The sequence below is a fragment of the Grammomys surdaster genome, unplaced genomic scaffold (assembly GCF_004785775.1).
Source record: "Grammomys surdaster isolate TR1022 unplaced genomic scaffold, NIH_TR_1.0 126131, whole genome shotgun sequence".
Taxonomy (NCBI): Eukaryota; Metazoa; Chordata; class Mammalia; order Rodentia; family Muridae; genus Grammomys; species Grammomys surdaster.
In genome coordinates, this window is record NW_021620939.1 from 7191587 (window position 1) to 7216191 (window position 24605).

The window sequence follows — 24605 nt, forward strand, 5'->3', positions numbered from 1 at the left end:
AGAGTTAGAGCTGGGCGTGGTGGTGCCCACCTGCAACCCTAGCACCTAAGAAGCAGAAGCAGGATGAAAGACACAACTTTTAGGCTAACCTAGATTATACAGCCAGACCCTGTCTCAATAAATAATAAATAAATAAATAAATATTCACAGAATGTTCTTAGAGGTCTGAGTGAAGACTATAAAGCACGCCAGATTGGGGGGAGGTTCTGGAGTGGACAGAAGGGGCTTTGAGTTCTCTGAAGAAGCTGGCCTCTTGCTGGCATTAGATCTGTTCAGCTGACAGAGCTACCCTTCTGCTCACCGCTCAGCTTTGGTAATGCTTGGGAGCCTATGGGGTTGGAGTCATGGTGGGTGGCATGGGGCTCTTTATGTAAACTGGGACACTGGGGAAGGATCTTTTTCTGCTCTGACCTCTCTGCCTTTCTAGGGCTTTCCTGGCCCAGAAGGGCCTCCAGGCAGTCCTGGCCTTCCTGGTGTTCCTGGGTCTCCCGGCGTTAAGGTGAGCTAGACTTGCCTTTGCCATCACTAGGGGACATTTCCTTAAATGAGTGCAATAATTTTGACTGTTCTATCTTTGGCCTTCATTTATAGGGCTCCCCAGGGTGGCCTGGCTCTCGTGGGGAACGGGTAAGTGTTCTCTTTCTGTCTTCCCAGTGCCTCCTAGAGTAAGAGCCTGAAGCTGGGGTCAGCCATGGCTCATGAAGATCTAAGACTCATCTGAGTCTAACTACTACCCCTCTGCTCTGCTTTGTCTGTAGGGAGAACGAGGGCCTCAAGGCCCAAAGGGGGAACCGGTAAGTGAAAGGGAAATGGGGCCAGGATATTCCCTGGTGGAGTAGGGGTGCCCCAGGCCAGACCCTGTACAAGACCTGAACCATGCTAAGAACTGGAACACCACAAAGGGCTTCTTCCACCTCCCCTACCCTAAGAACTGCTTTCTGCCTCACACAGGGGGAGCCTGGGCAAATCACTGGAGGTGGAGGGCCAGGGCTTCCTGGAAAGAAAGGGGACCCTGGACCTTCGGTAAGTCCCAGGATTTATGACTGCACGTGATGAGTAAGGAGGAGGCCAGATGGGAAGTGACAGTCAGTTCTAAAGTACCTTATGTCTTGTCTCCTCTAACAGGGCCCCCCTGGACCTCGTGGCCCCCCAGGGCTTCCTGGAACATCAGTGAAGGTGACAGCATGATCCCCACATAGTCTTATGAATATCATGTGACTCAGACTTGATGATCTCACTGGGACCCATACAACCCTAGTGTTTCCTCTGACCTTTAATCCCCACTGCTTAGTTCTTCGTTATTCTTTGGGGGATTAGGCTTTGAGACAGGGTTTCTCTGTGTAGTCCTGGCTGGCCTGGAACTCATTCTATAGACCAGGCTGGCCTCGAACTCAGAGATCTGCCTGCCTCTGCCTCCCAAGTGCTGGGATTAAAGGCGTGTGCCACCACTGCCCAGCCGCCATTATTTATATAACCAAATTTGACCCAGTAACTCTACTCTCCTTGTATCTTGGAGAGGAAGGTATGGTTCAGAGTCATGGGGTAATAATCTGTCTTCCAGGGTGACAAAGGTGATCGTGGGGAACGGGTAAGTGAAGGGCCAGGTGTCCTGGGGATGGCTTGGAGGCTGAATCTCATAGCCGTCTCCTGAATCACTGTTCTTCCCTAGGGTCCCCCAGGACCAGGCATTGGTACCAATGGACAAGGCGACCCTGGACTTCCGGTGAGGGGGCTTTGGGGTTCTTCTGGGGCAGTGGCTGAGTGCTGGCCTTCCTAGTTTTTTTTTTTTTTTTTTTTTGCTTATGAGTTTGTTTACTTCCTTCAAGGGACTTCCTGGAATCCCTGGACCCCAAGGTCCAGCTGGACGAACTGGAGAAAAGGGGGAAAAGGTAAGAGCCTGACCTCTGGGTGGCCCATAGGTAGGACCTCCCCTGGGTCTTCCTGTCATTTGTTTCTCCTCACAGGGTGACTGTGACGATGGAGGCCCAGGCCTTCCAGGACAGCCTGGGGCCCCAGGGGAACCGGTGAGTTAGCTCCCGCCTCAGCCTTCAACCATCAATTCCCTTCATCCTCATGCTCAAACCTAAATCTCTGAACTCTACATTCATCCTTCTCAGGGCCTGCGGGGAGCTCCTGGAGTTACTGGGCCCAAAGTAAGTACTAGTTATGTGGGGTGCGTTCAGATGTAGCATGTTATAGTCTGGGCCCCTCCCACAGTGCTCCAGTGTTCCAGGCTGCAGGGTTAGAAGATACAGCTCTGAGGAGCTCAAAGGCTGTGGTTTTGGTTTTTGGAGATCTATATGCTTTATTTGGGGTTTTCTGAAAGTTCCCCTCTTCTCTTTCCTTAGGGTGATCGGGGACTGACAGGAACCCCGGGTGAGCCTGGAGAAAAGGTATGTAGAACCTGGGGGAGCTTGGGAGGATCTGGGGCCATTCTCAGCTCTGACCTCGTCTGTTCTCTCAGGGTGAAAGGGGACCACCTGGTCCAGTGGGACCCCAGGTAAGCCCTTTGACCTCAGTGCTAACTGACTTATAGACTTTCTGTTCTCTGCTAGTTCTGATTTATTATTCTTGAGCCCTTTGACCCATCAGCAAATGGCCCCTACTCCTCAGGGATGCAGGTTCTAGCCCTCAGCTTCCAGGTTCCAGCTTTGAATTTTCTGACTTGAACAGAACTGATCTCTGTTCTCTTGCTGAGTTTGACTCCTGCCCCATCCCAATCCCAGTCCCCTTTCTAACCTGCCACCACCACCCAGAGCAATGCCTATGTTTCTCTTCCCTAGGGGCTCCCTGGAGCTGCTGGACATCCTGGAGTGGAGGGTCCTGAGGTGAGTCTGTGACTGTGGTAGGGGGTCAGGAATGAGGCTTTCCTATGTCCCTCCCTCCCTGTTTGGGCTCACAATGTCTTTATGTACAGGGGCCACCAGGACCTACTGGCCGCCGAGGAGAAAAAGTAGGTTATGGGTTGGATGTCATACTTCCTGGCAGCAGGGATGTGACAGATGGAACACTTGGACCTTCAGTTTCTAGGTGGCCCTTTGACCTGTCTTTATCCCCGTCCTCTCTCCCTAGGGAGAGCCTGGTCGCCCTGGGGATCCTGCGGTGGTGAGTGAAGAACAGATGGGTCCTGAGCCCAGCATGGTTCTGGAGCAGTGAATATGAACTGTTTCTGTGGCCCTGGGTAGGCCCAGCTTTGTGATTCCCTGGATGCTGTAATCTTCCTTCAGACAGCTAGCTGTGTCCCTCTGACCCTATGACCATTTTGCAATCATGAACAGGGTGTCTGTGACCTACAGGCAGAGACTGAGCTCTGTGGTGTCCAGCTCTGTATATCTCTGTCCCCATAGGGACTGGTCCTAGGATCCCTAGTCAAGGCTGAGCTGTGTCTGTCCTGTTTGTTTTCAGGGTCCTGGTGGTGCTGGAGCCAAAGGAGAAAAGGTAGGTCCGGAAGTGGTTAAAGGGCGAGGTCAAGATCACAGGGTCTATCTTGGGTCCTACCTAGAGATCTCAAGGCTTGTAGCCTGATTGCTGGGTTGTGGGAGGGCCTGGAGCCTGGTTCTAGTATTGACAGCCTCTGTCACCTTTAGGGAGATGCTGGGCTCCCCGGGCCCAGAGGAGCAGCTGGACGCAAAGGAGAACAGGTAACTGAGGGAAAGCATGTTGGACGTCAGGAGAGGTGCAGACTATAAACCCCTGAATACTGATCATCCATCTACAGGGCGCACCTGGGTTGGCTCTTCCTGGAGACCCTGGCCCAAAAGGAGACCCTGGAGACAGGGTAATTAAATATGGGGCTAGGGGTATGTGGCAGAGGGTGGAGGGAAAGGTATCTAGAATTCTGACTAATCCGTTCCTCTTCCTGCTCTCTCAGGGTCCCATTGGCCTCACTGGAAGGGCAGGACCCACGGTAAGTATCTGTGACCTTGGATGACCCCAAAGTTGGTAGAGTTCCCTCCTTTCTCAAAGGCTATGTGTTGTCTGAGTTGTGCACCGCCCCCTTTCTTGTCTCCCTGGCAGGGTGACTCAGGGCCTCCTGGAGAGAAGGGAGAGCCTGGGCGACCTGGTTCCCCAGGACCCATTGGCCCCCGAGGAAAAAATGTGAGAGGCTGGATGGGGGGGTGTCCTGGGGAATGGGAGTACGGGTGTTTGGATGTGTCACTGGGGTCTTAGGACCAAGACTGACCCTCATGTCTCATAGGGTGAAGCTGGAGAGAAAGGTGACGAGGGTACCCCGGTGAGACTCCTCCCCACACTGGCTTTTGATCCTCTACCCTAGAACCATGACCCCAAGAACCTTGGGACCCTAGCAGATAATTTTGTCCATCCTCTGGCTCCTGTCCAGCCAGTGCCCAGGCCATCTCTGTCCATGCTTACTGAGTCAGTTGGATCCTAGCCCACCTGCACAGAGTGATTTTTTTCTCTGTCACCAGGGTGAGCCAGGTTTGCCAGGAAAAGCAGGTGAACGTGGCCTCCGGGTGAGTTTTCACAGGGAGAAATAACGCATCAAGCAAGAGGGAGGAAAAAACTTAGACAGGAAAGTGAAGAGAGATTCTGGATGATGAGATTCTGGGTGAGAGGGAATCTGCCTACAGGAAGGTGTGGGGTGATGGGAAACTTTCATGGATTTGGGGGGAATGGTGAACATAGGCAGAATAGAAGCTCATAGGAAAACCTGAAAATGCCTGAAGAGTCTGCCTCAAACCAACTGTTCTTTTTAGGGGGCACCTGGGCCCCGGGGACCTGTCGGTGAGAAGGGGGACCAGGGAGATCCTGGAGAAGATGGACGAAATGTGAGTCTCAATCTCTGGTCCCCCACCCCTGATTTCAGTCCCAACACGTCCATCCAGTTCCCACCCCATCCTTGCAGGGATCACCCCCACAGTCCTCACCTTCCTTCTCTCTTCTGGGAGAACTCCCCAAAGACCAGCAGGACCCCATGAGTCCTCATGGGACTTCTAAACATCTCCCCAATTGTTGTCTGCCTTAACTGATTCCCTGGCCTTCTGCAGGGCAGCCCTGGACCATCTGGACCCAAGGGTGACCGTGGGGAGCCGGTGAGTAGTACTGGTCCTGGGCTTGTGTGGGCTGTCATTGTGGGCATCATTCAGGCAAGAGACCTGGAAGTTACCAGGGAGAAGCACTAATGGCCACACGCAGGCCTAGCTGCCTTTCAGGAGTTGGCATTGGGGTACTTTATGGAATTGGGGGACAGTTGAGCCTGGGCAACTCTGAACTTCAATGCTCGGTAACCTTGGGGCTCCTATTGATGTTAGTAATTTCTTTTTCCAGGGCCCCCCGGGTCCCCCTGGACGGCTGGTAGGTTGAGCTAGGTCTGGTCCTCTGTCCTCTCCTTTCCCAGCCCTTGTTGCCTCCTGTTTCTTCCCGCCCAATCTACTTCCCTCACAGACCACGGCACTTCTGTTGATCTTCGTCGCCTCTTATTGTTCCCACTGCCTCTTTCCAGCCTCAGATTTCCCCTTGAAGTGTTCATTTTGATCATCCCCTACAGGTGGATGCCGGCATTGAATCCAGAGACAAGGTACGAGGGGCCTGTGGGTAGGGTGGCGCCTCAAGTCTGGACCTATCCAGTGGCCCTTCTGACAAGATATGGCTCAAGTGTCCCTAGTGGCTCAGGTGCTATTCCCTCAGCAAGCCTGTCTCTGCCACAGGGAGAACCTGGACAAGAAGGTCCCCGAGGACCCAAGGGTGACCCTGGCCCACCTGGAGCCGCTGGAGAAAGGGTAAGCATGATGAGTCTTGGGGGGCTACAGTCCTGGGAAACCCCACTCTGATTCTTCTGTCTTTTGTCTTCAGGGCATTGATGGGCTTCGGGGATCCCCAGGCCCACAGGTGAGTATGTGCTTTGCCCCTTAACCTGCACCATCCATTGCTCCGTCACCCTCTATCTGACCTTGTTCCCTCCAGGGAGACCCAGGTGTTCGAGGCCCGGCAGGAGACAAGGTGAGAAGACTGAGTCGGTTTCTAGAGGCATCGCTGGCTCAAGGACCCACCTCAGTCTTCAAGGCTTCCTGCCACTATGTTTTCCTCAGGGTGATCGGGGACCCCCAGGACTGGATGGCCGGAGTGGGCTAGATGGGAAACCAGGAGCCCCTGGCCCCCCAGGGCTACATGTGAGCAACAGTTTTCTCAGTCCTATCGCCCTTCACTTCACTTGTTTGGTCTTAGCCTTGAGTTCTGGTCCCAACATGCTCTCTGTGTGTCCTTTGAGAGACTTTCTGTATGGGGTATGTCACTGGTAGGTTTTGGATTCACAGGAACTATTGCCTGCCAATGGGCAGGGACCTTCATCCCATGTGCCTAACTTTGAATTTCTTCTTAGGGTGCTTCAGGCAAAGCTGGGGACCCTGGGAGAGACGTAAGTCAGGGGAGATGTCAAGGTGGAGGGTGGCTTGGGGACTCAAGAGAGGCCTCATGGATGTCATCACAATCAATGAGAACAGAGCAGACGGCCCTGCTGGGTCTTTGGGAGGAGACTTCTGTCCCTAGTCAGTAGGTCACCTGAGTCCCCTCTGACCTCTGCTTTACACATTTTAATAGAATGGTTCTGGGTTCTTCCATTAGGACTCAAAGCTAGAGGGCCCTTAACTTACAGGATCTGGGCCTCAGAGGATTTCTACAAGACCTCTGAATCTCTACACTGGGGACCTTTCTAGGCTATGGGGTGCCATGTCCTAGGGGATAGCTCAGAGAGCTTCTCAATCCTAACAATGATTCCCTCCCCAGGGGCTTCCAGGCCTTCGAGGAGAACATGGCCCCCCTGGCCCCCCTGGCCCTCCTGGAGTACCAGTGAGTCTGGCTTTCAGGCCATCCCTTTAGCCTCTTCTACTGTCACCTGAGCCCTAAGATCTGACCAACTCGCTGTTCCTGCAGGGAAAGGCAGGCGACGACGGCAAACCTGGCCTGAATGGGAAAAACGTGAGTGTGTTTAAGACAGTGCTGCTGCACCTGCCAAGAAAGGCCCACATGCTCACACAGCCCAGAAACACAGACAGCACACGGAGCACATGTACTGACATATGTAGACATGCACCAACACCAAACATAGCCCTGATGTGACAGTGCATTTGAAGTGTGTTCCAGGGCACTTCTGGGCAGCCTTGTGGACACGGTGTTAGATCTGTGTGTGTGTCAACACAGGAGGGCCAGTGCAGGACAAGCCACAGCCACTTGTCCAGTTAAAGAGCCACAGAACCAGGTTGAGAGCGACAGACGTGTGAGCATCAAGCCATATTCAATGATATGTGGAGGTATGGTAACACTTGAACACTATATTTAGACAAAGATGGAGTGAGACAAAGTCTCATGGCTCTCCCATGGCATAGCTGAGGACATGCTGGCATGTGTTTATAGCAATAGTCACCAACATACATATGACCATATATATTGAAATACATGTAAGATTTACAGACACAAACCAAAATATACAGTTTCTAAGGAACTGGGGACCTGAGTGTATATGTATAAATTCATGCTTAGACATAGGCCATGATACACAGATTGAGAACATACAGAGTCCTGTGTATATCCGCTAAGGCACATATGGATAGGTGTGCTCATAAGACATCAACTCTTACTATGTCTGCATGGATGTGAGTTACATACAGAGAGCTACAGGCACACATAGGCTACCCATGATCATGCAGCAGTTTGCTGGGATGGACAGACACAGGCACTCTAAGACACACAGCCATGAAGCTACAGGTGCAGATTCAGTTACAGTCATCTGAAGTCTATACAGACAGTCTCAAAGCCAGACCATTTGGGCTTATGGGTCTTCTTCCCACAGGGAGAACCTGGAGACCCTGGAGAAGATGGAAGGAAGGTAAGCCCTGCTCTTGGAGGATGCTCTGGACTCAGATTGGATCATGTCTAAAAAGCCTTATCTTCCTTAGGGGGAAAAAGGAGATTCAGGTGCCCCTGGAAGAGAAGTGAGTGCTTGAGTTTTTCATATTGTGTGGTCCCTGATCATGACCCTGTGAGAAATATGGTTTCACTCTTCCCTGGGATCCTGGATACTAACTGTATCCTCCACAGGGTCCTGATGGTCCCAAGGGTGATCGTGGAGCTCCTGGTAATCCTGGACTCCAGGGTCCTCCTGGTCTCCCGGGGCAGGTCGGTCCTCCTGGCCAGGTGAGTGTCTAGGGTAACTGTAGGACTTGGGACCACTATGCTTCCTGAGCTACCGTTCTGGGATGCCTTGATCTATGTGACTTCTTTATGTTCCTTCATACTTCAGGGTTTCCCTGGTGTCCCAGGAATTATGGGTCCTAAGGTGAGTATGTGTATCTGTGTCGGGTAAAGAGTGTGATGAGGGCTGGGCAGGGTTAGGAGACATGTTTCCGCTGGGTCATTCTCTTTCCAGGGTGACCGTGGAGAGACTGGATCCAAAGGGGAACAGGTGAGGCTCCCACTTTTTTCTTCTGTCCATGGAGCCATGCCCTCCTGCTAGATGTACACATATCCCGCCGCCTGGCTGGGTCCCAGTAGCCAATTCCTTGTCTCTAGGGCCTTCCTGGGGAACGTGGCTTACGAGGAGAACCAGGGAGCTTGCCGGTGAGTAAGACCTGGCCCTTGACCCTTGTCTGCATACCCTGGCAGTCACCTCTCTCTCTTTCCCCTTGCTATGGGACTCTATGGGTTCTATCCTATGCCCTCAGTCACTTGTACCACCGAGGTTCCTGTAGCCTCCATTCAAGAAAGTAGAGGTGGTGGAAAAATGCCAAAATAGACCTCACACCTGACCTCAGAGGGCAAGAGGGTGTAGAGACTTTCTCAGGGGACAGTGTGGGGCAGGAGGGAGGGCCTTCTCTTGCCTGGATAGTTCTTTACCCTCTTTGTGTCCTCAGAATGCAGAACGGTTGCTGGAAACTGCTGGCATCAAGGTAAGTTGTTTAGAAGCCAATGTAGGGTCAAGTGGGGCCCTATGAGACAGTGTGGACCCTGTGGGTGAGTTGTAGCAGTTACAGGCCTGCTGCTCCTCTGTACCCTCACCACTCCTCAGGTGTCAGCCCTGAGGGAGATGGTGGACACCTGGGATGAGAGTTCTGGCAGCTTCCTGCCAGTGCCTGAGCGGAGACCTGGCCCCAAGGGGGACCCTGGTGATCGAGGCCCTCCAGGCAAGGAGGTAAGTGACAGCTGGATGCTCAGTGGTTGTCCCTGGTGGAGTGCACATTCTTACAGCCACGAGCATCTACTTTTCTCCCCCAGGGCTCCATCGGCTTTCCTGGAGAACGTGGGCTGAAGGGAGAGCGTGGAGACCCTGGCCCTCAGGGGCCTCCTGGCCTGGCCCTTGGTGAGAGGGGCCCACCTGGTCCACCTGGCCTTGCTGGGGAACCTGGAAAGCCCGGCATTCCTGGACTCCCAGGCCGGGCTGGTGATTCAGGGGAAGCAGGAAGGCCAGGAGAGAGGGTGAGCCTGGGGCTGACTAGGAGGGGCGGGGGAATGGTGGGAGAGACTGGCTGTTCCACTGATGTTGGCCTCACCCTGCTCTCTGCATCCAGGGAGAAAGGGGAGAGAAAGGAGAACGTGGAGAACAGGTGAGTGCTGGGGAGACACTCTGAGGGGGCCTGCCTTCCCAGAGCCACACTGGCTGGGGAGACACTCTGAGGGGGCCTGCCTTCCCAGAGCCACACTAGCAGGCACAGCATCCCATGTTCTTTTCTTCTGCAGGGCAGAGATGGCCTTCCCGGCCTCCCTGGACCACCCGGCCCTCCTGGCCCCAAGGTGATCATCCAACCTTGTGACCGGTGATGGTATTACCCTGAGATTGAGCCCCAGAAACCTCATAATTTTATGTGATCCTGGACCTGTACTGATGGATCCCTTCACACCTGTATGACAGACTCATCTTCCCTCCATGATTTTGTACTTATAGGTGGCCATTGAAGAGCCAGGTCCTGGACCCGCTAGAGAACAAGGACCTCCTGGACTCAAGGGTGCTAAGGTCAGGGTGGGGTCAACTTGTGACTCAAGCCTTACTATGACACTAGGGCCTGATCTGACATCTCATCAAACAGGGGGAGCCAGGCAGTGACGGTGACCCTGGACCCAAAGGAGACAGGGTAAGGTGTCCTATCCTACTATGCTGTCTCTCTATGGGGCATACCATGAGTGGTTTGCACGTATATGTGCACACATGGCAGAGAATGGGGCTCAGGGCATGACGTTTGGTTTGCAGGGTGTACCAGGCATCAAAGGAGACGCTGGAGAGCCTGGAAAGAGGGGTCATGATGGCAATCCAGTGAGTTCTTGCCCCATAGGTCACACATACTTGAGAACATGGCTTTTACATGTGTTGTCATATATACAGGGCTGGAGTCGGCACTTCTTAGGAACATAAGTTCTATCCTTGGCCATGAGGAGCATGGTGGGCAGTGAAGAACGGGGTTGGCCATAAGGGCAAGGTGCTCTTAGACCAATTCTTTTACAGGGTCTGCCAGGAGAACGTGGTGTGGCTGGGCCTGAAGGGAAGCCGGTGAGTGGCCATGGGAGTGGCTGGCCTAGGATCTGAGCCCCTTGCTGTGTTTATTACTTGAGGGAGTGGGGCTATGCCTATGTGCAAATTGCAGACACACGTGCATGTCTGACAGGTTTACTGTGTCTATGAGCTATTTGTAAGGGCAGTTCACATGTACATGGCCATCTGTGCCGGAGATGTGGGTAGTAATAAGGGGCTCACCAGACAAAGGTCCTTAGAAGGTGGGAACAGGCCAAAGTGAGGCCTGGACCAGGGTTCATCAGCCCCTTCCTTATGCAGGGTCTGCAGGGCCCAAGGGGGACCCCTGGCCCAGTGGTGAGTACATTCAAACCTTCATTTTGTTCCTATCCTGTGCCAAACGCCAATGAAAAATATTGCCTACTTTCTCTGGGTGGGGCTGGCTCCTTTCATCAGACTCTCCCCAACAGGGTAGCCATGGAGACCCTGGACCACCTGGTGCCCCGGTGAGTGATGGAGAAACGAGATTTAGTGAGAGTAGGAGAGGGAAGGGATGTCATCTGTCACTGTTGAGAAGCCAGGCTTTGTTCATGAGAATCCTGGAGCCCCGGGAGACAACACTGAACCCTGTGTTCTGCCTTCACACTTTTCTCTAGGGTCTTGCTGGCCCTGCAGGACCCCAGGGGCCTTCTGGCCTGAAGGTGAGTCTAGGCGTGGAAGGGGAATGGATTTTACAGATGAAGAAGGGAAGGGGATACCATACATGTCTATTTCCACAGTGGAGCTGATGAGTACATGGTGGGTTTTTTACAGGGGGAGCCTGGAGAGACAGGACCCCCAGGACGGGTAAGTAGTGTAGCTGTTAGGATAGGTTACAAGGACACTTGTGGGTTTGCCATGGTCCCGAACTTCTCCTTCCAGGGTCTGCCTGGACCTACTGGACCTGTGGGACTTCCTGGCCCTCCTGGCCCTTCCGGCCTCGTGGTGAGTGAGTTGTGGTAGGGACACCATGCTGTAGCTCCTGTGTTCTACAAGTTCCACATTCTCCGTGTCCTTTGTCCCTCACCTTATGTGACTTTATATCCTGCTTTCCCCCTCCCCAGGGTCCACAAGGCTCTCCAGGTTTGCCTGGACAAGTGGTAAGTCCTGCTGGGCTTGGGCTGGACTCCAGGGGTTAAGGGTCATTATGCAGGTCCTTGACTGAGTCCCTTCTTTTCAGGGAGAGACAGGAAAGCCAGGACCTCCAGGCCGTGATGGTAGCAGTGGAAAGGATGGAGAGAGGGGAGGTCCTGGTGTCCCGGTAGGTGTTTTAGGAGGATGGGTGGTGGGCCCACTGTGGAGCCCTGTGCCTGACTGGCTGGGTAGAAGCTGGGCATCAGGGATAAGATGACAGAGAGACTGAATTCCTCACACTGTTCTTTCATAGGGGTCACCAGGTCTGCCAGGTCCTGTTGGACCTAAAGGAGAACCTGGGCCTGTGGGGGCCCCTGGACAGGTGACTCTTGCCTCTGCTCCCTCCACCCTGCCCTAAGCTTCAGTTTCCACCTGCCATCTGGGATGGCAGGACAGGGTGGGAAGCAAGGGTGGTTAGACCACTCACTGGCCATTCCCCACAGGTGGTGGTCGGGCCCCCTGGAGCAAAAGGTGAGAAGGTGAGTATTAAAAGGAAGGGCGAAGGAACAGGGGTGAGGGAAAGGAAGGGTGAAGGGATAGGGTGAGGGAAAGCCGCTGACCCTCTCTGTTATCAGGGAGCCCCAGGAGACCTGGCTGGAGCCCTGCTGGGGGAGCCGGTGAGTGTGACATCCCTGACAGGAGGGGTCCTTTGACCCCTATTCTCGCGACTCTTAGCTTTCACAAGATTCCCCATTTGACCCTGGCCTTAGGCTTACCTTCTTAAGATTTGTTTGTGCTGGGCACCTGTGTTGTCGTATGACCCTTATGTCTATAGGGAGCCAAAGGTGACCGAGGACTGCCTGGGCCACGGGGTGAAAAGGTAAGTGGGTCTAGGCTTCCAGCATAAGTGTGAGGTAGAGTAGGAGTGAGGCCGGGAGGCCAGGGGCCCTGACCATCCTCTATGTGCAGGGTGAAGCTGGCCGTGCAGGAGAGCCTGGGGACCCTGGAGAAGATGTAAGTCTGGGGTCTGGGTAGGACTAAACCTGGCTTGACCATGAAAACATAGTGCTGAACCTCTATGCCTGTGTTCTCGAGAAGTTTCTGTTTGGAACACAAACAGCACACGGCTGCATGCTTTTTGGTTTCCATATTGTGGACGTCCATTCTTGTAGATGCCAGCTTGGCTTCTGTGTGATCACCCTTCATCACGGTTCCTTACCATGGCTGAGCCCCTGCATGTCTGGTACTGCCTCATCTCCCAGGTCTCAGGGCGCAGCAGAATTTCTGCAGGCCTCTCCTTGGTCATGTGTTTATCATCTTGTGTTCCACCCCCGTCTGCCTGAGTGCACATCTGTGCTCACATCTAAGGTCCTGATGGAGTTTCCACTGAGTGCCACATCTGTGGTTCCCTTCTGTTTGCACGCTCATGTGTGAGCTCTGTGTGCCTGTGGTCACAGCTGAACTCCCACGTGTCTGTGGTCACATCTGGGCCTCCCTTGGCCTGTGTTCTCACCAGCCTATGGTCCAGTCTGTGTTTCCAGAGGCTCGTAATCATCTGAGTTCCCCTGTGAATATTTTTGGTCCATTGAGAAACTTGGTGTTTCTATCCCTATACTTTTAAAAACTGTGTATGAATGGATGTTTTGCCTGCATGTTTGGCTGTGCACTACCTGCTTGCCTGTTGCCCTTGGAGGCCAGAAAGGACACTGGATCCCTTAGACTGAAGCTGTAAATGGTTGTGAGCTACCATATGTGTGCTGAGAATTGAACCCAGGTCCTCTGAAATAACAGCCAGTGCTCTTAACCTCTGAGCCAGCTATCCAGCCTGAAATATATATATATATATAATTTTTTTTTTAGGGTCAAAAAGGGGCTTCAGGACTCAAAGGTCTCAAGGTACATTTATATAGAAAGGCCTTTGCTTGGAACCATGGACAGATGACACTTTAAATCTGATGAGAACCCTCTTTCTCTCAAAGGGTGAGCCAGGCATTGGGGTTCAGGGCCCCCCTGGCCCAAGTGGTCCTCCAGGTATGAAGGTAAGTCAGTGCTCCATCACAGGCTCCTGAGGTGGGAGGAGGATTTCTGGGGCTTGATCTGGGAAGTCCTTCTCTGACCACTCCCCCTTTTAATCTGTTTCAGGGAGACTTGGGTCCCCCTGGTGCCCCCGGTGCTCCTGGTGTTGTTGGGTTCCCTGGTCAGACAGGACCTCGAGGAGAGACAGGCCAACCAGGGCCTGTTGGAGAGCGGGTAAGAGGGTTGGGGATAGCATCAGGGACTTGAATAGCATCAGAGACCCCTACCTCAGGACCCCTGAATTTGGTACCAGATGGGGAGGAAGAGACTGGGCCTTCTTAGGTGATACCCAGCCTGGAGAGGAAGAGAAAGATGCTTCCCAACCCACTCCCAATATCCCTTGCTCCATTTCCTATAGGGTCTGGCAGGCCCTCCAGGGAGAGAAGGTGCCCCAGGTCCCTTGGGACCACCTGGACCCCCAGGGTCAGTGGTGAGTAGAACTGCCTGGATGCCCCAAGTCTGCCCACGTGAGAGTTATTGGTGGGGACTAGGCCATGAGGTTGGGTATGGGGGGACTTCAAGCCCATAGGTTTCTTACCTCACTCTGACCCACAGGGAGCACCTGGTGCCTCTGGACTCAAAGGAGACAAGGTAGGGGACATGCTGCTGGTTCTCTCTTGTGCTTCACTGAGCTCCTGTAATCCTCTGTCCTCTAATGAGTCTCCTTACTTATTCCTGTTGAACACTAGGGAGACCCAGGAGCAGGGCCGCCAGGGCCCAGAGGCGAGCGTGGTGAGCCAGGTGTCCGGGTATGTATATGTCCTCACCACAGGCAGGGCTCACCACCCCTCCATTGTAGTCCTTGCCTCAGATTCCCAACCTCTGACTCCGTGGACCTAATGTTGTCATTCAGGGTGAAGATGGCCACCCTGGCCAGGAAGGAGCTCGTGGACTCATGGTATGTCCTGTCGGGGAGAGCCCAGTGGAATGACTTCCCCCCCGCCCCGCCCCCCGCCTGCTTGACTGCAGACTGTCCTGGTCCTCGGGCTCTCCTCCTATTCCCTCTCAATCCCTGTCTTACTCTGTCCCTTGAGCTGCCCCTCCCTAGTCCTCCACAGTCCCATAACTCATAATCACATTGTTCCACACAGGGGCCCCCTGGCAGCCGGGGAGAGCGAGGAGAGAAGGTAAGAGTGTGGGAGGAAAACCCCTGGGCTGAGTGGGGGTGACGATGGATATTGTAATTAAGGTCCAGGCCACTCCCCTGCCTCCGTGAGATTCACATTCTTCCACCCCATAGGGCGACGCTGGCGCTGCAGGACTCAAGGGAGACAAGGTGAGTGTGGTTATCAGGGAGGCGAGAGCAGGAAACTGGGGTGCTCCTGACTCCTCGTCCCTTCTGCCCCTCAGGGTGACTCAGCTGTGATTGAGGGACCTCCAGGGCCACGAGGTGCCAAAGGGGATGTGGTGAGTGGCTGGGTCTGGTTCAGATATGAACTCGGTCTCCCTTGGCTATGGGAAAGAATTCAGTGGGACTGGCCCAGGGGACCTGAGAGCTCAGCTTTCCAGAACACAAGGGCACCTAGCCTGACCCAGGCTTCTGACTCTGATTTCTGACCTCTAGGGTGAACGAGGGCCTCGAGGCATAGATGGTGACAAAGGACCTCGGGGAGAAAGCGGAAATCCTGGCGACAAGGTACAAGGAAGAGGGCGGATGGGTTTTCCTCATGGAGTCCTGCAGGCTGTGTGTGTGTGTGTGTGTGTGTGTGTGTGTGTGTGTGTGTGTGTGTGTGCCACAGAGAGAGAAAGACAAAGCTTATTGTGCATGAGAGGGAAGCTTAGGCTGTAATGATTCTAAGGTAGCGGCAAGGACAGGGACCGTGGAGAAAGCTCCAGTGGCTCGTGGTGAGACCAGGAGGAGGCTCTGGGCTACAACTCTATAAGGAGAGCCTCTGGAAACAGCAAGGGGGCTCCTTAGGGTGTTAGAGGTACTCCAGACGGTATCTTGATTTTGTCCTTTCTTCTGGTCACTCCTAAAGGGCTCCAAAGGAGAGCCTGGTGACAAAGGCTCGGCTGGATCAATTGGAGTTCGAGGACTCACAGGACCCAAGGCAAGTTCCATCCCAGACTTAGTCACTTGGGCTCACGCCTGCCTTGGGGATTTATTATGTTAAAGGGATCTTGGTTTCTTTTGTCATATGTGTTCACACAGGCTCTATGTGCCGACTGGGCCCTGGCTTATTGGGTCACCAAATGATTGCATATGCCAGTTTAGGGTACCGTTACATTGAAGGACTTGCCTCAATCTGTTTCCCACAGGGAGAACCAGGTGCTTCAGGGATCCCCGGTGAGCCGGTAAGATACCCCGGTCCCATAGAGACCCCCTGCCATCATAAGGCCCCCATTCCCATGATGACCAGGCCCGTGTAGCCTTTTAGGGACCTAATTTTTCATGACCTTCCTTTTCTCAGAAGCTCCTACCTCTGTCGTAAACTCTATGATGGTGATCTCAGCTCATGCTGACTCTTGTCTCCATGGCAACGGGTGCTGACTGCACTCTAAGGTGGTTCTTCTTGATCCCTCAATTTCCTGTCTTGATCCATGTTAATACCTTTTCTCCCAGGGAGCCCCAGGAAAGGATGGAGTCCCTGGGTTCCGAGGAGACAAAGGAGATATTGGCTTCACGGGTCCCAGGGGCCTCAAGGTGAGCCAAGATGGCCTGCTGTTGGAGAATAAGAGGCCTAGGTTCAGATTTGGGAGCCCAGGGGTGTTAGTTCAGGTTGGGAATGTCTAAAACCAGTAGTAGGAGCTGATTTTAAGCTCAAAGATTCAAGGTAAAATAGAAGTAGCCCTTTTTAAAATTTTTGGACCCAGGCTCTTGGGTAGCCCAGGCTAGCTTTAAACTTATTATGTAGCCAAGCCTGGACTTGAACTCCTGACCCTCCTGCTTCTACCTCCCAAGTGCTAGGATTACACATGTGTGCCATCACATCTGACTGAGAAGTTATCTTTTTATCTGCTTCCCTACCTTAGGGTGAGAGGGGAATAAAGGGAGCCTGTGGCCGTGATGGAGAAAAAGGAGATAAGGTAAAGATGCACTGGGAGATTCTGGGGCTGTGGGGCTGATGCAGAGGCCATGAGGGCTGGTGTGGGGCTGATGCGGGAGTTCACGGGGACTGGGGCAGGAGTCGTGGATGTGAGATTGTGAAGGCTCATGTGGATAGGCTGTGGGTGCTGAGCCCCAAGACTCACTCCTCTTCCTGATACCTCCAGGGAGAAGCTGGTTTTCCTGGTCGCCCTGGGTTGGCAGGAAAGAAAGGAGACATGGTGAGTGTCAGGGTACATCCTAAATGAAGAGGGGCAGTTGACAAGAGAGCCATCCTCACAAGTTCTTTTCCTCTAGGGCGAGCCTGGTATGCCGGGTCAGTCTGGGGCTCCTGGGAAAGAGGGCCTGATCGGTCCCAAGGTACAGGGGCTCTTGAAAATAGACATGATGGGGATGGAGTCAGATAAGTCAAAGAAAGTCATAATAGAGTCAAGGAAGGCTGTGGCTTTGGGGGATCGTGGGGCTGATTTTGAGATTCCAGGAGAGGTTTGGGGTCACGGCAGAGAGTTAGTATGAAAAGGTAGGAGGTGAAGGAGGGGGACATGTTGCACCAGGGCAGGGCTTGGGTGGAGTTGGAGTCATGGAATCATAGCAGACACAGTAACAGATGCTTGGATCGTACACTGTGGGGGGCATTGGGCCAGGAGACTCACAAAGCTCAAGGATGTACAAGAGCAGAACGATGTCAGGGCTGAGTATTTTTCTGCTTCTTCTGTTTCCAGGGTGACAGAGGCTTTGATGGGCAGTCAGGACCCAAGGGTGACCAAGGCGAGAAAGGGGAGAGGGTAAGTTGAGGTCAGGGTTTGTGGTCTGGGGGGAGCATTGTCTCTGGTAGTGGTTTTGTCTTGAAGGGGTTTTAAACACCAACCCTTCTCCATCTTTCCACAGGGGCCTCCAGGAGTTGGGGGCTTCCCAGGTCCCAGAGGAAATGATGGCTCTAGTGGTCCCCCAGGGCCACCTGGTGGTGTTGGTCCCAAGGGACCTGAAGGGCTTCAGGGTCAGAAGGTAAGGGTTTCCAACCATGATGTACATAGATCAGGCTAGCCTCAAATTCAGAATTCTGCTTGCCTCCCAGATGCTGGGATTAAAGGCTTGCACCTCCATGTCTGCTGCCATTTTTTTTAAAGTTTATTTTTTATTCTGTGCGTATGAATATTTTGCCTGAAAGTATGTCTTTGTACCATGTGTGTGTCTGGTGCCTAAGAAGGCCAGAAAAGGGATCAGATCTCTCAGAACTGGAGTTACAGATGATTGTGAGCCACCACATGGGCGCTGGGAACCAAGCCTGTGTTCTCTATAAGAATATCAAGTGTCGTAACTGCTGAGCCATCTGTCCAGCCTGTGCTGAGGATTAAACCCAGAGCCTTACTTACAATCAAGTGCTGTACTGCTGAGCCACACTCCCTGCCTTTCCTGTCTCTCTAAATCGGGGATCTACTGTGGTCTTTCACTTGCCTGTATTCTGACCCAAACTGTCACTGACCCTGCCTACTTGGTCCTTGTGTCTGACAGGGTGAGCGAGGTCCCCCTGGAGAGAGTGTGGTGGGGGCTCCTGGTGCTCCTGGAACCCCTGGTGAGAGAGGGGAGCAGGTGAGTGAGGATACCTCAGCTTGGAGTCAGAGATTAGCTTCATCTCTGATGTCTGAGATCTGTCATGGTCACATTTGTCACACATAGGGGCGACCAGGACCTGCTGGCCCCCGTGGGGAGAAGGGTGAAGCTGCACTGACTGTGAGTTTAGCCTGGATGGGTTGGGGTGCCCAGAACCCTGACCCCTGAGTCCCAGGGCTCTTGACTTGATGACTTGTCTTTGATTCCTGCATTATGAGACCCATGATTCATGGGTTCTTCAGAGACCTTGTGGTCTTGTGTTCCCAGGAGGATGACATTCGGGGCTTTGTGCGTCAGGAGATGAGTCAGCATTGTGGTGAGTGGGCCTAGTGTGGAGTCTCCTGCCCTAATTGCATCCCAGGACACCTAGATGGGGCCCGGCAAGTCCCCAGAACTTAGAGGGCAAGCAGAGATCAACGGCTATGAAACACAGATGTTATAGGATAAACATGCTAACAGGACCTCCTTAATGGAGAGAGAGACAGAGAGAGGGAGAGACAGAGAGGTGTGGGCAGCTGCACAGTGTTCTGATGACTATCTGTGTGGAGGGGTAGTGTAAGGAGCAGAGCTGGTCCCAGCTGTAACACAGGAGGGGGAGGGATGGTCCTGGGGGCCTGCTTCTTCCTGTCATGACTACTTTCATCTCTTTGCCTCCTGACCCTGGCTGCCTTTGGCCTTTGCTTCCCTGGTCTATTCCCAGCTTCTCGCCCTGATGGTTCTCCTCTATGCTCCTTCCTGTCTTTCCCCTTCCTTCCTCCTCTTCCCCTCTCACCTGTTCTCCCTCTTCTTCCTCCTCTGTCTCTCATGGGCTGGCTATCTCTCTGTATATCTTAGCCCCTATGCATGTGCCTTTTGTCTGTTTCTCTTTCCCCATCTTCCTGCCTTTGTGTCTTGTTCTCCATTTCTCGTGGTCTCATTATACCTTTTCTGTCACTTCCAGCCTGCCAGGGCCAGTTTATTGCGTCCGGATCACGTGAGTAGCTTTCTGTATCTAGAACTTTCTTCATCCAAGGCACCAAAATGCCTATCATTTGGATCTTTTTAGCAGGGGTGTGACTAGGGTGGCTGACCATGATAATCAAGGATGTCGCCACCTGCCCTGTGCTTTAGGACCCCTACCCGGTTATGCTGCAGACACAGCTGGCCCCCAGCGCCACCATGTCCCTGTGCTTCGAGTCTCTCACACAGAGGTGGAAGGTGAGGCTGACAGTCCATGGAGCATGTACAGGTTGGGTATAGATATGCATATGGGTATTTGTCAGGGTACATGGTATGTATATAGAGTCTACACACAGGAAACACACACACATTTCTGTACATGGGGGAGATGGGTGTTGTTCATTCTGTCCCAGAACTAGCAGGGGTTTCCTCACAGCACACCCCACCTTGCCTGCAGGCCAGGTGCCCCCTGAAGATGATGATGACTTCTCTGAGTACTCTGTGTATTCTGTGGAGGACTACCAGGACCCTGAAGTTCCATGGGATGCTGATGCTGAGACTAAGGGCTGGGACCATCGAGGTTCAGGTAGTGCCAAACAGAGCTCATCCTACCGCTGATCTTTTGCTGATTTTGAATTCCTCTGATTCCCACTATTCCCGGTGACCTGACCACTGCTGATCCTAGATCTCTGCTCCCTACCCCTGGACGAGGGCTCCTGTACTGCATATACCCTGCGCTGGTACCATCGAGCTGTGCCTGGTGGCACAGCCTGTCATCCCTTTGTCTACGGTGGCTGCGGAGGGAATGCCAATCGTTTTGGAACCCGTGATGCGTGTGAGCGCCGCTGCCCACCCCAAGGGGTCCACAACCAGAAAACAGGTATGGGCCTAAGATGCTCTCAGTGGAGGCTGCATCTGCATGTGTTAATGCTTGGCCAAGAAGTTCCCTGAGACTAGGGGACCTGGAGCAAATCCCAGATCCCAAGACTGGCTACCTATCTCCCCAGCTGAGGAGCCTGCATGGTCCCTCCCATATCCCTTTTTGCTAAGGGTCCCTCTTGAGTCAGAGCATACGCTCCATCCCTCACAGATGCTTTAGCATGTTTCTGTGCAGACTTCAAGTTGGGAAAGAAGTCAGAGGGCTGAATGTTTTCTGATGTGTTCCACACAGGTGCTGCCTAGGGCCGAGGCCCTGACGATGCACCAGCAGTCCCTGGAGGTGGCAGGGTCTCAGCCTGGTCCTGCTGTTCTCCATTTGGTGCTAGAGTCGTGTGTGTACATGAGCGTGTGTTCGTGTCCGTGTCCACTATTTCAGTGACTTGGTTCTGTGGGTCTAGCCTTCCCCCCTGTGGACAGATCCCCATTGTGGTGCCCGCTTTCCTGGCAGATGACTCACTGTTGGGGGTGGTTGTGGGCAGTGAATGGATGTGACTGGTGTCCAACCTGCCCCTTGACCCAAGGCTGTGATACCATGGTGGTGATGGGAGGGGAGGGGGCCATTAAAGCTGCTGTTTTAAAAGGCCTTTGTTGTTGATTGTTTGGGTGACATGGGGGTGTCAGGAGGCAAACTTCCTTTGGGGGAAGGGGTAGTGAGCATTACATGGTATAGAGTCCTCACGCCTGGCCCTTGTTATTTTTCTGTGTTCTTAGTCCCCCTAACTTGTCTCCTCAAAAGAAACAAATAGGGTGAGGGCAAAGGAGGTGTCCTAGCTCCTTAGGAGGGGATGAGTCATAGGTACGGAGCTGCCTCATGCCAGGAAACATGCCCTAGCTCCTACCCCAGGAGGCTAAGGGAGATAAATGGGCCTTGAAGTGGAGTAAAGGGTCAGCCGCAGAACTGTTGCCTGGCCCTAGCCCCAGCAGCCCCAGCCATCTCAGCCTGCCCCTGAGGACGTTGGCATAGCGGTATGAGTGTCCTTGAGTCGGGATGGGAAGGGTCTGGGTTGATAGGGCCTGGGGTTTGGATGGACGGAGATGCCTGGACCTGAGAAGCTCCTGGGTCTCGGCTCACCCTGCTTCACTTGCTGCCCTGTGTCCCCATTGCTCTCCTTCCTCAAGTAGCTGTGTGCTCAGAACCTGTCTCTGTTTTGTCACTCTGAGGTTTTCTGTTTCTGAGTCTTTCGTTCCCTCTAGCTGTCTCCTGGGTGGCTGGTCTCTTCCTGCCTTGTCTCTTTTCATGTCTTCCCCTCTCTTGCTTTGTCCCCATCCCATTTACCTTCCTCTTCCTCTTCTGCTCCTCCCCCTGAATTTGAGTTTGGCTTCAAACTCAGATCCTGCCTCAGCCTCCCAACTGTTGGGATTATAGACAGACACCACCCTGCCTTAGTACACATTTTCATTCCTTCTGTCTAGCTCCTGTCTCTGGTCCTGTTTGACTCTCTTCTTTCTCTGACTTTGTCTCTGTCTCTGTCCCTGGCGTGCCCTCTGTAACCTCTCCGACCCCTCTTTGCCTCTTGCTTCTAGCAGTCTGTCTCCTTCCAATGAACTACAGCTGCCGAGCCTGGACCCTGAGCCTGTTTTCTCCTTGCAGCCTTACCACATGATGATCAGGTGGACACTGGTGGTCCTGATGGTCCTGATGTTGGATAGGATCCTGTTTGTCTCCGGAACCCCTATCCCCACCTTCCAGCTCCTCCCTCAGAACTATCTGGAGACAACTCCCAGCTCTGTGGCACCAGAGAGCCCCTCAGGTAGCACCACAGGACCCTCAGCTTCCTGGAGCAACTCTAAAGCCAGCACTTACCTGAACACCCGTGTCATACTCTCCCTGGATGTCCCCATTGGCCTCCTGCGGATCTTACTGGAACAGGCTCGGAACAAGGCTGCCAGGAATCAGGCTGCCACTAATGCCCAAATACTAGCCAGTGTTGGCCGCCGCTGAGACTGAGAAAGGGGGTCATAAAGATGGGGTCACCCTGCATGAGAAGTTCTGGAGGACAACAACAAAGCTGGACAGTACTACATCTAAGCCAAGCACATACCCAGAGATCACCATAGTGGACCACTGCCATAGCTTACAAGTGTCTACATTGTCTTTAGACAACTTGACCATCCATGTCTTGCCATGCTTCTGTGCCCCTCACCCTCCTCACACTTAATATGTTTGGGCATCTTGAACACGAGCATGTATGTTCGATATGTAGAATCTTGTCATGCCTAGCTGTGTCTGGCAGTCACAGAGCATCTACATGCCACCATGTGAGCTCCATCATTAACTGTAAAAGAGAGTCAACACAGCCCCCCCATGATGCACCTGAGAGCTATGCGGGGCCCACAGGCCTGGGCTCCCATCTGAGGCTACTGCACCAGAGAGTGCTGGAGAAGGTCATTTGCTTGTTTTGTGGTTTTGTTTTTGTATTTAAAGACAATCTTGGGCTGGAGAGATGGCTCAGCGGTTATGAGCCCTGGTTGCTCTTCCAGAGGTCCTGAGTTCAATTCCCAACAACCACATGGTTGCTTACAACTATCTGTAAGGGGATCTGATGCCCTCTTCTGGCCTGTGGGTGTATATGCAGCAGAGCGCTCAGACAATAAATAAATTAAAAAAAAAAAAAAAAGACAGTTTTGCAATGGAATCCTTGCATGTCCTAGAACTTGCTAATAGCAATCCTTCTGCATCAGTCTCCTGGGTGTTCATGTTACAAGCATGTGTCATCACATCTGATGACATGCTTGTTTTGTGCTCTGTTAGGTAGCATCCTACTTAGATGTGGTTATCAGAGACATCCCAGGCACTGGTACAGGTGACCACATGTGAACGTGGGAAACCTAACCCTGGTGGTTTTGCCGTGTGTGTGTGTGTGTGTGTGTGTGTGTGATAACACACAGCCAAGCATTGTCTAGTCACACCTCAGCAGCCTACCAGTTGCCTAGACATACATGGCTCAGGAGGGAGTGGATACTGCTGGGGATCCAAGCCCACACGATGCTTTCCTTGATGGACTGTCCTAAGCAAAGCTGTTGACATTTTTCGAGCTCCAACTGTGAAGCAGAGTGATGCCACCAAGCATCTCGTAGCACTGACACGGTGGACATGAAAGCTGTGGTTGTGGAGGTACTCAATAAATGTCAGATGACTGAAGGGATAGGATGCACCCGAATCACCCAGTCATGTGCAGCCGGGCAGTGACACATGAGGGCTGAGTCACACCTGGCTTCCCTGCCCTTCCACTCACCTACCCTCCCTCCTCCCCTCTGACCTGCTCACTGTGAAAGAGCAGGCTTCACCTTTACATCCCAGCTGGGCTGGTGCTGAAACTGACATTCTGGGGAGAGTGATCCTATTTGCCTGTGCTTGAGGCAAGGGCTCTCAGTGGTGTAGACAACTCAAGAAGTAAAAAAGACCGGAAGCTGAGAGGTATGAACTGCTCTGACTGGGAAAAAGCACTGCTGGTCTAATGGCTCGGAGTACAGAGTGCAGCTGCTTGCCTGGATGGTGGGGGCCTGGCAACCTCACAGAGCAAAGCAGCCCCGGGAGGGCGGGTCTAGGACGGTTGGAGAGGCGGGGCCGGTTTTCCTCTGAGCCAGCGGATTGGGGGTGGAGGGGAACAGGGGCGGGGTTTCCTTACCCTTCCCGAGCCGCGGGAGGTGGGGGGGGGGACGAGGGAGGGGGCGGCGGCCCTGGCTAGTTCGGTTGCAGGATGGACAGATGGACATTAGGAGGCACCTCTCTAACCGACCCTTGGCGGGAGAGCCACGGCCAGGGTAGGCATTGGGTAGCATGGGGAGGGTGGGAATTGGGAAAAGACCTGGGTGTAGTGGAGATGGTGTTGGAGGGAACATAAGGGTGTTGGGGGGGTCTCTCAAAGTACTCTGAGAGGGCATCAATCTGTCAGTGACCTGAAGAAGAGGGAAAACTGGGGCCTTGTAGGAAGAGGGGCCTGCACCAAGGTGGGATGTCTATAAATAGTGTCTTCCTTTAGCCAAGGAGGAGAGCTAGCCAGCTGGAGCTGCCTGAGGCATTCCCCACCATGTCCCTTGCTAGTCTCTAAGGGGTCTTGTTCATCGTGGCCACCCAGTTTGAGAAGTTTTTTGTTTTGTTTTGTTTATAGATCTGCCTTGGTCTTTAAGGCTCTATTTCTAGGGCACCCACTGTGTGTTCTATGCTGGTCTTGAGTTTCTTTACACACCTACTATGTACTTTCTTTTTCATAAGCCTCTCTGAGCTGTTTCTTTGCACCTTTTCTAGCTTTAAGTCACTTGTAACACTTACTGTGTGCCCTGTACCAGGCTGGATCAGGAAATAAAACAGATCAGGGTTCACAGGCTGCCACTCATATGGCTGCATACCCCTAAATTAGAACCTCACACTGTGAACCCTAGACCCAGAGGGATGCTGGGGACAGTTCTTAGAGATAGCTAGAG

General features: G+C 53.2%; 2 protein-coding genes across 2 annotated transcripts in view; both read left to right on the forward strand.

Annotated features, from left to right (window-relative positions):
- The window catches only part of Col7a1 (collagen type VII alpha 1 chain), a 30589-nt gene extending 9826 nt beyond the window's left edge, over window positions 1–20763 (forward strand). The window contains exons 32-118 of the mRNA XM_028756671.1: window positions 428–499; window positions 592–627; window positions 759–794; window positions 952–1023; window positions 1126–1176; window positions 1562–1588; window positions 1670–1723; window positions 1827–1889; window positions 1965–2024; window positions 2118–2153; window positions 2349–2393; window positions 2465–2500; window positions 2784–2828; window positions 2918–2953; window positions 3073–3105; window positions 3406–3438; window positions 3588–3641; window positions 3719–3778; window positions 3872–3907; window positions 4018–4098; window positions 4199–4234; window positions 4431–4475; window positions 4719–4790; window positions 5010–5054; window positions 5290–5316; window positions 5510–5539; window positions 5670–5741; window positions 5815–5850; window positions 5926–5961; window positions 6051–6131; window positions 6341–6376; window positions 6745–6807; window positions 6892–6936; window positions 7808–7843; window positions 7914–7949; window positions 8056–8151; window positions 8258–8293; window positions 8384–8419; window positions 8527–8574; window positions 8868–8903; window positions 9023–9145; window positions 9229–9429; window positions 9522–9557; window positions 9691–9744; window positions 9896–9964; window positions 10038–10082; window positions 10199–10261; window positions 10451–10495; window positions 10778–10813; window positions 10927–10962; window positions 11113–11157; window positions 11270–11302; window positions 11378–11440; window positions 11560–11595; window positions 11676–11756; window positions 11883–11951; window positions 12073–12108; window positions 12205–12246; window positions 12405–12449; window positions 12539–12583; window positions 13430–13465; window positions 13549–13608; window positions 13712–13819; window positions 14004–14075; window positions 14201–14236; window positions 14335–14394; window positions 14499–14543; window positions 14737–14772; window positions 14886–14921; window positions 14996–15052; window positions 15210–15281; window positions 15625–15696; window positions 15905–15940; window positions 16209–16289; window positions 16619–16672; window positions 16859–16912; window positions 16989–17051; window positions 17414–17476; window positions 17580–17696; window positions 18204–18281; window positions 18369–18422; window positions 18570–18618; window positions 19243–19275; window positions 19413–19499; window positions 19699–19827; window positions 19927–20121; window positions 20413–20763. Of these exons, the coding sequence (XP_028612504.1) occupies window positions 428–499; window positions 592–627; window positions 759–794; window positions 952–1023; window positions 1126–1176; window positions 1562–1588; window positions 1670–1723; window positions 1827–1889; window positions 1965–2024; window positions 2118–2153; window positions 2349–2393; window positions 2465–2500; window positions 2784–2828; window positions 2918–2953; window positions 3073–3105; window positions 3406–3438; window positions 3588–3641; window positions 3719–3778; window positions 3872–3907; window positions 4018–4098; window positions 4199–4234; window positions 4431–4475; window positions 4719–4790; window positions 5010–5054; window positions 5290–5316; window positions 5510–5539; window positions 5670–5741; window positions 5815–5850; window positions 5926–5961; window positions 6051–6131; window positions 6341–6376; window positions 6745–6807; window positions 6892–6936; window positions 7808–7843; window positions 7914–7949; window positions 8056–8151; window positions 8258–8293; window positions 8384–8419; window positions 8527–8574; window positions 8868–8903; window positions 9023–9145; window positions 9229–9429; window positions 9522–9557; window positions 9691–9744; window positions 9896–9964; window positions 10038–10082; window positions 10199–10261; window positions 10451–10495; window positions 10778–10813; window positions 10927–10962; window positions 11113–11157; window positions 11270–11302; window positions 11378–11440; window positions 11560–11595; window positions 11676–11756; window positions 11883–11951; window positions 12073–12108; window positions 12205–12246; window positions 12405–12449; window positions 12539–12583; window positions 13430–13465; window positions 13549–13608; window positions 13712–13819; window positions 14004–14075; window positions 14201–14236; window positions 14335–14394; window positions 14499–14543; window positions 14737–14772; window positions 14886–14921; window positions 14996–15052; window positions 15210–15281; window positions 15625–15696; window positions 15905–15940; window positions 16209–16289; window positions 16619–16672; window positions 16859–16912; window positions 16989–17051; window positions 17414–17476; window positions 17580–17696; window positions 18204–18281; window positions 18369–18422; window positions 18570–18618; window positions 19243–19275; window positions 19413–19499; window positions 19699–19827; window positions 19927–20121; window positions 20413–20423 (4911 nt within the window). The 3' untranslated portion in view covers window positions 20424–20763. The remainder of the gene's footprint in view (window positions 1–427; window positions 500–591; window positions 628–758; window positions 795–951; window positions 1024–1125; window positions 1177–1561; window positions 1589–1669; window positions 1724–1826; window positions 1890–1964; window positions 2025–2117; window positions 2154–2348; window positions 2394–2464; window positions 2501–2783; window positions 2829–2917; window positions 2954–3072; window positions 3106–3405; window positions 3439–3587; window positions 3642–3718; window positions 3779–3871; window positions 3908–4017; window positions 4099–4198; window positions 4235–4430; window positions 4476–4718; window positions 4791–5009; window positions 5055–5289; window positions 5317–5509; window positions 5540–5669; window positions 5742–5814; window positions 5851–5925; window positions 5962–6050; window positions 6132–6340; window positions 6377–6744; window positions 6808–6891; window positions 6937–7807; window positions 7844–7913; window positions 7950–8055; window positions 8152–8257; window positions 8294–8383; window positions 8420–8526; window positions 8575–8867; window positions 8904–9022; window positions 9146–9228; window positions 9430–9521; window positions 9558–9690; window positions 9745–9895; window positions 9965–10037; window positions 10083–10198; window positions 10262–10450; window positions 10496–10777; window positions 10814–10926; window positions 10963–11112; window positions 11158–11269; window positions 11303–11377; window positions 11441–11559; window positions 11596–11675; window positions 11757–11882; window positions 11952–12072; window positions 12109–12204; window positions 12247–12404; window positions 12450–12538; window positions 12584–13429; window positions 13466–13548; window positions 13609–13711; window positions 13820–14003; window positions 14076–14200; window positions 14237–14334; window positions 14395–14498; window positions 14544–14736; window positions 14773–14885; window positions 14922–14995; window positions 15053–15209; window positions 15282–15624; window positions 15697–15904; window positions 15941–16208; window positions 16290–16618; window positions 16673–16858; window positions 16913–16988; window positions 17052–17413; window positions 17477–17579; window positions 17697–18203; window positions 18282–18368; window positions 18423–18569; window positions 18619–19242; window positions 19276–19412; window positions 19500–19698; window positions 19828–19926; window positions 20122–20412) is intronic.
- Window positions 20764–21232: 469 nt separating this feature from the next.
- On the forward strand, window positions 21233–22776 carry Ucn2 (urocortin 2). The gene has a single exon (XM_028756834.1). The coding sequence runs from the start codon at window positions 21781–21783 to the stop codon at window positions 22120–22122; it is 342 nt and encodes a 113-aa protein (XP_028612667.1). The 5' UTR covers window positions 21233–21780; the 3' UTR covers window positions 22123–22776.
- The last annotated feature ends 1829 nt before the right edge of the window (window positions 22777–24605 follow it).

What these genes read in the sequence shown, in the direction of transcription:
- Ucn2 (XM_028756834.1), top strand. Translation starts at nt 21,781, where the DNA reads ATGATGATCAGGTGGACACTGGTGGTCCTGATGGTCCTGATGTTGGAT.